A 12090-nucleotide genomic window follows, 5' to 3' on the forward strand; every position below is an offset into this window, starting at 1 on the left:
TATCAAGTTTTAGTCTGATTTGTCTGGGATGTTTAGTATAAACACATGTTCCCGTGCTGTACTGGTCTGTTTTATGTTCTTTTGACTTGCTAACTAAATGTGGGGTAATATTAATTTCCAACATGGAGCCTTGAAATCTCCGATCTCCAATTGCGTAAATCTAAATCGTCAGCAATGATTAACTGGTAGTTCATTTTGTGAAAACTGTAAACAAAAGTACAATAGACTATAGGAAAATATTGACTTTTTATTGATGATGGATGCAGATTAATGTAGAGAAATTTTGGAAAAGCAACAATAAATAAAGGTCATGGGAAACAATTGAGACATTAGAAGTTACACCTTCTACAAACTCCTGATATCCCAATTTTCCTGTAGACTTGAGTATTTGGTCTCTGATATGGACAGCAAATTTAGATCCTAGCCTCTTTCATTTAGCGCAACTTGGCTTAGTTCATATCCACATCTTTCACAAAAATGTGACAATTTCGTATTTAAAATTAATCATTCATTTAGCAGTCATTTGCAGAAGAATTTAAACTTTCAATTTATTTAATGGTAACCAAGCCTGAAAAGCCCGAGACTAATTTTATCACCAGGTTCACTTCCCTCCTCACCCCAATCAATGGAAATAATTTACAACATAATTTCATTTAATTTTCTTATACACCTTCCAGGGAATACAATCCTGGTTTATGTAATCACTCTGAATTAATCTAATTGCAGCTCAAAGACTCTTCAGTCACACAGCTGTTGCAAACTCAGAAATCTCAATCATTTTTTCAGGGTCAATGATGAAAAAATATTTTGGAAACACAATGTACAAAACTTCTTATAAACCTTGCTAGAGTCCAGGATCTTCCCAGATTTACCTGCCACATGTCTCTGTAGTAAAAATTCTGGTCACATTTCGTCACCGTTTTTTTCTCTCAGAAATGCCATCAATTCTTTCACATTCCAGAGAAGTAAACATCAATGCTTTTCAATATTCCCAAATCTGCCTCTTTACAATACACTTAAAGAAAATGCATTAAATTCTGCCAACCTCAATTCTTGGTGATTCTCAGTGAAATTCTCTGTGCATATTCTTAAGAGAATTATTATTTGGGTAGTTGCCTATTTGATTAGTTTGTCATCTGCCATTTTGTGCAGTCCATTCAAAATATGTCTTAGCCCTCAGATTTGTTGGTTTTTTCCATCTCCTTTACCACTTTCATCTAGGTATTCACACCTACTGTGTACCTATGTCTTCCAGAGAGTACAGAGATATCTGACAACTTTGGTCAGCGATGAGTATTCTTTTAGAACCCTTTATGTCCACAGCAGAAATCCAATTCACTTTTTCTCCATGATCAATACTGAGTTTTGGCAAAACATGGTTACGTTTTATTTTGTCTTTTGCACGAGCAGTTCCTTTGGATCCAAGTGTTTTCTTAGGATTGGAGCCATTTTTTGATTTTTGTCTCGATTGTTTTGAAGGCTGTTTGCCATTAGTCATGATTTGTTCACCAAGATCCCACAGCTGGATCTTAGCATCATTCCCTCCAGAAATCAACCAATAAGGATGGGAAATAAAGTTCAGAAAATGGACCTGAGAAACGCCCAAACTGTGACCCCAGAATCCACGTTCTAACTCAAACCTTGTTCCGGTTATTCTGAATAAACATATCTTGCCATCTTCAGCCCCACAGGCAAATACATTACCACAACTGGCAACTGTTGCAAAATGAGCCAAGGGTGGATTGAAAAGCTGGCAGCCAGCTTTCTGCTGATTGTCTTCCTGCTCTTGTGCCAGATCCTGAAGGTTTACAGTCCAAACCGGATGGGTTTTCTGCAAGTTCCACAGCATCACCTTCCCAAGACATCAGAAAACAAAATTATTTCAAAAGTTAAGGCTTAAATTTAGATTTTTTTTTAGTCAGATCAACCAGATGGGACTTTCAACACAACATTTTGGTTAATGTTTATCTGTCATTCTCATACTGGATTTGGTATTTTTTTCAATCTCCAGGTAGTTGAAGTACAGTATATTAAAAATAAATAATACAATTTTAAAAATTACATTTTCATGTTTGGATCATCTTCTCGTTTGTTTTCAAATAGCACAGGGTAAATGCTTTTTCTGTTGCAATCTGAATTTTCCCAGTCTAGGGAGCAGTTAGGTAAATGTAAATGTCTAAGAACCACAAGGAGATATAGGAAAAGCCAGACGTGTTTTCCAGACCAGAGAGACACAAAAACTGTAGAAGAGTAGCTGGAGGGGCTCAGGGATCTGTTAGCATTTCATGGAGAGAAAATATGATTTCAAACTTTTGCCTTATTTAGACACCCCCAATATGTACAGGCTCTTAATTTAAGCAAGAATTAAATTTGCCTATATTCAGTGTCTCATTTGCATTGCTTGGCTCACACATGGCCATTCACAGCAGGTCCAAGGGAGAATGTGCATCACTGATATTCAAAGCATAAAATAGAATTTAGAGAGATTCTGGTGTTCAACGCACAGGTGACCAATACTGGTTCAGAAAATGAGAATGAATGTAATTAATAAAATCTAAGGTCATGTGGCACAGGGTTAGCACAACCTTTTGAATCCCATACTCTAAGGAGTTTGTACATTCTCCCCATATCTGCGTGAGTTTTCCCCGGGGGCTCTGGTTTCCTCCCACCAGGCCCTTGGACTGGAAGGGCCTGTTAACATGCTGTATTTTACATTTTAAATTAAAATTTTAAATTTAGACATACAGCACGGTAACACGGTTTGTCTAAATTTAATTTAAAAATTAAATTTAACAATTAATTTACAGTAAATTGATTACACCAGCAACATCTACAAAACTTAAGTCAGAAGTGTGATAGAATACTCTCAACTTGCCTGTGTGTGTGCAGGTTCAACACGATAAAGGATGTAGAAGCCTGCTTGATAGACATTCCATTCATCACCACTCACTCCAACAGAGTAACAACAGTTTATACCATCTCAAGAAGTATTGCAGCAACTCACTAAGATTCCTTAGGCAGCAACTTCCAAACTATAAGTTCTACTAGCTCGAAGGACAAGGGTAGCAAAAGCAGTACCACCTGGAACATTATGAGCAGTGGTTTATAATGGAAAAAAAACAGAATAGCATCCAGAATATACAGGTTTAAGATCATCGACAAAAGAAACAGAAAACGTGAGAATTTTGATGCAGTGTCTGTAAGTGTAGTGGATTCCACACGTACTTTCAGTTAAGGACTGGATGCATGCTTTTAGCAGAGCCTATTGGAAAAAGGCAATGTTCTATTACAATATGATTTTTAAAAAATTAACAGTTTTCCCCTTTTTGAAATAGCCATTCTATTTAGAACCATAGCACAAAAACAAACCCATCTAGTCCATGACAAACTTTTATTCTGCCCAGTCCCATTGACCTGCAACCAGACTATATTCCTCCATACCTGTCCAAATTTTCTTAAACGTTGTAATCAAATCTGCATTCATCACTTCAGCTTGCAGTTTGTTCCACTCTGCATGAAGAAATTCCCTAATTTTCCCTTTGAACATTTCCCCTTTCATCCTTACCCAGCCTCTAGTTCTTGTCTCACCTAACCCCTCATAACTTTATATATCTCTATCAAATCTCCCCCTCCCCTCCCCACAACTCTTTAGTTCGGATGCCTGCCAACATTTTTCCATGATGAAGGGCTCAAGCCCAAAACATCAGTTCTGTATTTTTACCTTTGCTGTATAACGGACACTGTTTGACCTGCTGAGTTTCTCCAGCTTTGTGTTTTTACTTCAACCACGGTTTCTGCAAATTTTGTTTTACTTCTACTTCTAATATTACTTTAACCCAATTTTCACCAGTTTGTTACTGAGACTCGAGGGATCGAGTTACAGGGAGAGAGGCCGGATAACTGGTCCTTGGTCCCTAAAGTGTTGACAGCTAAGGGGTGACCTTACGGAGGTATATAAAATCATAAGGGACTATAGATAAAGTGAATGCTTAGTGTTTTTCCCCATATCATTCCAGAACTGGAGGAGAGGAGAATTAAATGGATCCTGATGGGAACTTCTTCACTCACAGGTAGACCATATCTGGAATAAGGTGCTGAGGAAACAATAGAAACTGCAATGATTTTGTTGCTCAGACATATTAATAGAAAGGAGTTAGAAAGATGTGGGCCAAATACAGGCACATAGGACTAGCTCAAAATGGCAATTTAAGCTGCACAGACATATCGGGCCAAAGGGCCTGTCTGCGCTGTACATTTCTAAGACTGCGAAATGTTACTGTCACAGAATAACACTTAAAAATGTAATATTCATGAAATACTTCGACTGTTGTCTGCCATAATGCAAACTGGGGTTCCCAGGCAATGCTCATGGTGACTCTTTGTTTGCCGATAGGAGAAAGAGAAGCAATTGGCAACCAGAGGTCCAAATCCAAACCTCCAATCCAATAAGGAAGCCGTCAGGGCCCAAAGTCCTTGTGCCCTCAGCAACCTCTTAAATTCTGATTTTAATACCCACTGAGCCAAGCTCCAAGTTTAAACTATGAACACTGGCACAACTAACTTTATTTACTAATGTAGACACAAAATTGCAGAAAGTTTTCAAGCCAAGGTTTATTTTTCTTCAAGTATCACCATAATATATGTGAACATTTAAAATTTCATCTGGATATTGAAGTGATCTTCAAATTATGGCTTTCAGAAATCAATTTTTTTTAGATTTATGACATCACTCTCTAATATGCAACAGAATGAAAGGCTTGTAGTGTTCGTGCTGCACACGCATGGAGAACGACACGCATACCAAAGCCTTGACGTCGAGACTGGTCTATTGCACTGGCTGTTGCGTTTATATGGACCACAGGCACTAACGTCAGGGCACCACGTTATCGGAGCACCAGCCTGGGATTGGGCGGCGTTTCTGCCACAGTTCCCTGTTTTCCCGCCGTGTGGGATGTCACCTGGGACGACGGCCGGCGTTACCCCCAGGTCTGCACGGTTGCCGTGTTTGTCGGCCATTTTGTGGGTCAGTCTGCGTCTCCATACGTGGGCCGCTGAACACTAAGGGAATAATTTCATACCTTCCCTTTATACTTTTTGTTCAGACAGGGAGCATCTTATTGATGATAAATGCAGGATTAGATGAATAAACAGTACAACTCCAATTAACTGAAATTGGATTATCCAAAATCCTCATTTATCCAAAATATTTTGGACCCAGAAGTGGCATCTGTTCACCTCTGAAAAATTTTGGGTAAATATAGATATCTAAAAGAATCAGAAATCCTGTTATCCAAAATTTTTTTTGGAGCTGAACTGACCTCAGAGGTTGAAAAAAAATTGCCCTACATGAAGTTAGAACGACAATCGCCCTCTCTATTTCCATTTCTTCTTTACCTTCCCCTCTTGACTTTTCTCTCCAACTCTCCATCTCAAACTGTGTGCCACTGTCTCCCAGCCGCAAGCACTCTGAACAATCCTTTGTCAAGTAGAGTGGACTCCTAGGCAGGAGTGGGACCTCGGTGGGGAGGTTTTAGTCTGCAGCGGTTGGTTGGGGAAATGTGCGCAGGCAAAGACTATGTCTGTGTTGAGCTCCAACATCGAGAACCAGGATGTGAAGCTGGAACAGCCCCAGCTGGAATGAACCCATGGGGTGACAGGAGCCTGCCGACTTGGCAGTCAGTGTTCCACCAGCCTGGGAAGCCTTCCTGGATAAGTGGTGGGGACATGTCGGGGATTGGCAGTAGCCAGCATTTTTTTGGTGAGAGTCAAACATTATTTTAATGCTTAAAAAGCCTTCCTTTGTTGTTTGTTGTTGTTTAAACATTGATACAAGTGATTTGCTGTTGTTACTGGGCTGTTTTTAAAAAGTGACCAGTTATCCAAAAAGTTCAGTCATCCGAAATAAGTCTGATCCCAACCATTTCAGTTTACAGTTTTACTGTATATGCATGGCTTAACTTCATACACAGCTCCTTAATATTCACACAGTAATAAATACAAAGTTTAGACATTATATAAAAGCAACTTGTGGTGTTACTTGTTCTTATTCACTGGAAGAGGAAACGGAAGGGGGAGCGGGGATTGAAATATTGACCAGTACACTGGAAACAGCTTCCTTATACTTTACGTTATGCTACAACACTATTTACAACCATCACTAGACTTTAGAATATGAACCAAAGGCAACTGAAGGATTGCGTCAGTCCTAGCCAAAATTTTATCTTCAAAGGCCTGGATTAGGATTTTAGCATATTAAGATCCAACTCAGCAAAAAGAATTATCACCAAGGTTGATACCTTTTCAAAAGAATTACTGGATTGGTCAGAAATGTTTTATAGTTTTTTTTTAGAACTGGGCCTCAATACCCAAATGTATAATTGGATATAAATAAACAATAGATTCTCAATTCATTCCTTGAAACTGGATCAAATTAGGACTTCAAAAGGGATGATCTATTGCTGGTGCACTTATCCCTCGGACTTCAGGTCTAATGAACAAAGAAACTGATATATGTTTGAAAGGAAGTTTATTTCCTCTATATGCCAACCAAAACACAATACAGTGAAAGCATCATATATTTCAATTGAAATCATCCTTTTAAATAAATGTTATGTTAAAACACAAAATGCTGGAGACGCTCAGCAGGTCAAACAGTGTACTTTACATAGCAAAGGTAAAGATATATATCCGACATTTTGGGCTTGAGTCCTTCATCAAGGTATAAGAGAATACCGCCAGGCGTTCAAACAAGAGTGGAGGGGGTGGCAAAAGGCAGATGACAGGTGGAGAAAGGAGGGAGGGGACAGCAGCAGCAATGAGGGGGAGGAGGGATGGCTGAATGGGTGGAAAGACAGGAAAGGGGAGGGTAAAGAAAAAGTCAATGTTCATGCCATGTGGCTGGAGAGTGCCTAGATGGACAGTAAAATGCTGTTCCTCCAATTTGGGGATGGTCAGAGTGGGACAGACAGTGCGGGTGTGAGACTCGGAATTGAAATCGATGGCTACTTGTTGCGAACGGAGAGGAGGTGCTGAATGTTCTGATCTCTCAGTCTCTTTGATGTAGAGAATTCTACAAAAGGAGCACTGGATGCAGTAAAGAAGTCCTCTGGATGTACAAGTGAAGTGGTGCTTCACTTGAAAGGTCTGCTTGGGACTCCTGAGACATTACAGTCACCAGACTTCACTACATCGAGGATACCTACATGAGACGGTATTTTAAAAAAGCAGCCTCTATCCTCAAAGACCCCCACCACCCTCTCTTCACTCTGCTACCATCAGGAAAAAGGTCCAGGAGCCTAAAAGACGAGCACTCAGTGGCACAAGGACAGCTTTTTCCCCACGACCACCAGATTCCTGAAGATCAATGAACCACAGACTCTGCCTGACTTTTTGTGCATTATTATTTATATTTTTAGAGTAATGTTGTAAGATTTTACACTAAGATGCTGTGACAAAACACCAAATGTCATGACTTGTTCATGACAAAAAATTCCTGATTCTGACTTGGCATTTACAAACTGGAAAAACATTGTCTGATTATCAGCTAGATTCAGATGAAGTTGCCTGTGGTGGTGCCAAAAAAAATTCTTCTCATTTTATGTTACCACACTTTTAAACGTCTTTCTGATTCTCTTTGACGCCCAGTATTGTTAGCACATACAAAACAATAGCATACATACCTGCATATCTAATCCACAGGAGAGCAAACTCTGCGGCCGCTGAGGACGAAAAGTCACACAGGAGCAAATATTTGAGTGTTTTTGGAGACAGCGGGTGACCTGCTTGCTGGCCAAGTCTACGATTGTTATTGATCCTGAATCATCGGCAGCTGCAAGATGACTGCTTGTTTCATTGATAGAGATGCAATTAATTTCATCATCGTTCACATGGAAGCACTCAATGGGTTCTTTTAGAAACCGAATATCTAGTGCACTTATTGCCTCAGCATGAGATGCATAAACTATACTTTCACAAGTGTGTGAGAATGATACGCAAGTGACATCTTCACCTTGAAGATTCAGTTGACCGATGGAGGAACCATCAGTGTTCCAGATTGCAAGGGCACCCTCCTCCGCCCCTGATGCTACAAGACCTTCCTGGTTGATATCTAGGCACAGTACTATAGAATCCCCCGTAGTCCACTTGGTGGCCATTATATCTGGAAAGTAATTGTAAAATATCAACAGAGAGCAGCATGGTTAGGGTTATAGTTAGCACAACACTATTACAGGACCAGTGACCCAGGTTCAAAACCAGCACTGTAAGAGTTTATAAGTTCTTCACATTTTCATCCAGGTGCTCTGGTTTCCACCCACATCCCAAAGCGATACAGGGTTAGTAGGTTATTTAGTCACGTGTATGGTATTTGCGCTGCGTGGACTCATGGGCAAGAAGGGCCTGTTACCATGCTGTATCTCCAATCAAAATAATATATATCAAAATAAAACATATAACCAAAGTTTCCCCTCACAAAAAGCTCATTAAAAACAAGAATGACCGATCTACCATGGTTAATTCGTATTCATGCACTCAATGCCTTTGCTCATGAGTTCTTGAACTGTCTTATTCTCTGCTCAGCGCAGCATTTCCCATTTCCTCCATTGCAACCAACTTTTCAAAATCGACAATTCTCTTCCCCTTATTCCTTCTCTTTAATCCCCATTCCATCTTCCACCAAATCTCCACATTCCTTTTATTTCACCTTCCTTCCTATCCATTCCATTGTACCTCTTCCCTTCTCAACAATTAAATGTTGTACAGACATGCTTTACAACTCACTCGTCACCTTTAATATAATCCACTCAACACCCACCAGACAAAACCACCCACTCCATCCACCGTCCCCCTCCACTCAGCCCCTCTCCCACCATTCCGCCTCCACCCAGCCCCACTCTCCCACCGTCCCTCCTCCACCCACCCCCACTCTCCCACCGTTTCACCTCCACCCTCTCCCACCGTTTCACCTCCACCCAGATCCACTCTCCCACCATTCCCACTCCATCTAGCCCCACTCTCCCACCGTTCCACCTCCACCCAGCACGAGATGGGGAGACGGTGGGAGAGTGAGGCTGGGTGGAGGAGGGACGGTGGGAGAGGGGGGCTGGGTGGAGGACTCCCAGTCATCCAGTTTCCCATGCACCCAGCCCCACATTCCCACTGTCCCCCTCCATCAAGCACCTCTCTCTCACCGTCCCCTCCACCCAGTTCCTCTCCCACCATTCCCCCTCCACCCAGCCCCACTCTCCCATCGTTCCTTCTCCCAGCCTCACTCTCCCAACGTCCTCCCTCCATCCAGCTCTACTTTCCCATTGTTGCCCCTCCACCCAGCCCCTCTCCTACAGTTCTTTCACCCAGCCTCTCTCCCACTGTTCCCCCTCCACCCTCTCCCGCTCTCCCACCATCCCTCCTCCACCCAGCCCCTCTCCCACCGTCTCCTCAGCTCCACTCTCCCACCGTACCCCTCCACCCAGCCCCACTCTCCCACCGTCTCCCCAGCTCCATTCTCCCACCATTCCCCTCCACCCAGCTCCTCTCTCCAGTTGTTCATTCTCCATCTCAGCCCCTCCCCATCACTGACTTTCTCACCAGCAACCCATTCTTCTGTGACATTATTCCTCCCATCATCACTTCCCCTTCAAATTTCCATGTTAATTTTTCGAGAAACTCGACATCTTGCCCTTCCAATTTTCTTAGATATTTAATTCCTGAAAAATTTTCAGTGGTTAGGAAATAGGTAATGCTTGAAATGGTATGTACTCTAGGGAATATATTCATTTTAATAGAATTAATTCTTTCCAGTGATGTTATTGGCAATTCATCTATCTTTTCAAATCTTCAATTTTCTTGAGGGTAATAATGCAATTTAAATAAATTTTTACAAATTATTTGAATTGTTATCTACCCATATCCCAAAATATTTTATTCCATTTATTGGCCATTTAAATTGATACATTTTTGAAAATTTGATTCCCATATTTACATATTGTATGTATAAATTTATAAATGGCTTTCCCTAAACCTTATGAAACCTCATCAAATCCTTGCAATAAATAAACAAATAAAACTGAAAAAGGTTAGAATTGAGTGATCCCTTGACAGCCAGGTCTGCTTTTGTTTCTTTTTTGTTTCTTTACTAATTTCATTTTCTTTCTTTTTTTCTGCTTTCCTTTCTATCCTTATTGGGGTTAATATTTGTGGGGGGGGTGGGGGGGGAATGGGTGGTGTTTTTATTTTCTATTTTTTGGGGGCAGGGGGGTTTATAAATCCATCATGTAAAATGGAACTGAGATGTCTACACAATTATTATATTTTGTCAAGAATACATGTATGGAAAAATTAAATAAAATATTTTAAAAATACCCTTCAATCACTGCTCTGACTCTTCCATCCCCCTCAAAATACTTTCTGACAAACTTTACTCAAGCCTTGTTCTCCTTCCCGTTTATTTCAGTTGCCACCAGTTCTCCCACTAATTGTCCATCCTCTCCACCTCATAGAAACATAGAAGGTAGGAGCAGGAGTAGGTCATTCGGCCCTTCGAGCCTGCTCCGCCATTCAATGAGATCATGGCTGATCTTAAAGTTCAGTACCCCATCCCCGCCTTCTCTCCGTAACCCCTAATTCCCTTATACTGAAGAAATAGATCTAATTCCCTCTTAAATATATTCAATGAATCTGCCTCTACTGCTCTCTGTGGCAATGAATTCCACAGATTCACCACCCTCTGAGTAAAGAAATTCCTCCTCATCTTGGCCCTAAATGGTTTGCCTATTATCCTCAAACCATGGCCCCCGGGTTCTGGATTTTCCCATCATTGGAAACATCCCATCTGCATCCATTCTGTCCAGTCCTGCCAGAATTTTATATGTCTCTATGAGATCCCCTCTCAATCTTCTAAACTCCAGCGAGTACAATCCCAATTTGCGCAATCTTTCCTCATAAGTCATTCCTGCCATTCCAGGTATCAGCCTGGTGAATCGCCTCTGCACTCCCTCCATTGCAAGAACATCCTTCCTTAGATAAGGTGACCAAAACTGCACACAATACTCCAGGTGTGGTCTCACCAAGGCCCTGTACAGCTGCAGTAAGGTATCCTTGTTCCTATACTCAAACGCTCTTGATATGAAGGCCAACATACCATTTGCCTTTTTAACCGCATGCTGTACCTGCATGCTCGCCTTCAGAGACTGGTGTACAAGTACCCCTAGGTCTCTCTGCACTTCCCCATCTCTTAATCTGTTGCCATTCAAATAGTAATCTGCCCTCCGGTTTGTATTACTAAAGTGGATAACCTCACATTTATCCACATTGTAGTGCACTCCCCTTTGAACTCTTCTCCCATAGCCCATCAAGCTGCCTCCCTCCTCTTTATCACTCCCCATACCCGAGTGCCTCCCTTCTTTCGTCCAACCACTCCTGCTCCTCTCCCACTCCCAATTCCCTCCATCCCATCGCTCCCTCCGTCACGTTGCCCGTCCCTCCACTCCCGTCCCACAGCCCCCTCCATCCCTGACCCATCCCTCCCTCCATCCCAATGCCCCCTCCATTCCTCCGTCCTACAGCCCCCTCCGTCCCGTCATCCCTCCATCCTACCGCTCCCTCTTCCCCATCGTTCATTCCCTCCGTCCGGCCCCTGACGCCGCTTCCCACCGAAACCATTCACACTCGCTGCATGATTCCGTCCTTCCCGACTCTGCTGCTGATTGCTCGTCCCCGCCGTCCACCTCCTTCTCTCTCTCTCTCTCTCTCTCTCTCCAGCTGCCCAGGCCCAGCGGCCTAGTCACCTTTCCGTGCGTGCACTCCCGTCCAGACCGCCCCTGCTCACGTCACCCTTCCCCGCAGGCGCGCCCTGAGACGCGGAGCCGGCCACGCGCAGGCGCAGTCATCCCGAATGCTCCGCGGGAGCAAGGCTGGCTGCTTCACTGTAGAGGAGGGAGTTGAGCTTTCTGCTGCTTCCTCTGGCCACGTCAGTAACGCTGTGATGGAGAGGGCTGATTGCCCTTCCTCAGACAATGCCTGAAAAATGAATGATGCAGAGTCCCTAACCATTAATCCAGAGATCCCGTCTGGAGGCAAGGTGAGGAGTTGATG

The 12090-nt window shown here is 42.5% G+C and overlaps 1 protein-coding gene across 4 annotated transcripts; it reads right to left on the reverse strand.

Moving 5' to 3' along the window:
* Positions 1-234: 234 nt before the first annotated feature.
* Positions 235-11843, reverse strand: wdr53 (WD repeat domain 53). Of its 4 annotated transcripts, none has more exons than XM_069899327.1 (3): positions 11784-11843; positions 7680-8158; positions 235-1852 (listed from the first exon to the last, which is right to left on the reverse strand). In XM_069899327.1, exons 2-3 carry the CDS (start codon positions 8151-8153, stop codon positions 1232-1234), a joined length of 1095 nt encoding a protein of 364 aa, XP_069755428.1. In that variant the 5' UTR covers positions 8154-8158; positions 11784-11843; the 3' UTR covers positions 235-1231. The 4 variants fall into 4 exon arrangements, with proteins under 4 accessions (XP_069755428.1, XP_069755430.1, XP_069755426.1 ...); XM_069899329.1 differs by lacking the exon at positions 11784-11843 and adding an exon at positions 11665-11777; XM_069899325.1 differs by lacking the exon at positions 11784-11843 and adding an exon at positions 11650-11777.
* Positions 11844-12090: the final 247 nt, after the last annotated feature.

The sequence above is a fragment of the Narcine bancroftii genome, chromosome 9 (assembly GCF_036971445.1).
Source record: "Narcine bancroftii isolate sNarBan1 chromosome 9, sNarBan1.hap1, whole genome shotgun sequence".
In the NCBI taxonomy this organism is placed as follows: domain Eukaryota; kingdom Metazoa; phylum Chordata; class Chondrichthyes; order Torpediniformes; family Narcinidae; genus Narcine; species Narcine bancroftii.

Excerpts from the sequence above, each read along its gene's own strand:
- wdr53 (XM_069899327.1), bottom strand. The coding sequence starts at position 8,153 with ATGGCCACCAAGTGGACTACGGGGGATTCTATAGTACTGTGCCTAGAT. Across the intron at positions 1,853-7,679 it reads CCTGTGGATTAGATATGCAG|GTGATGCTGTGGAACTTGCA; the intron begins GTATGTATGCTA and ends TGTCTTGGGAAG.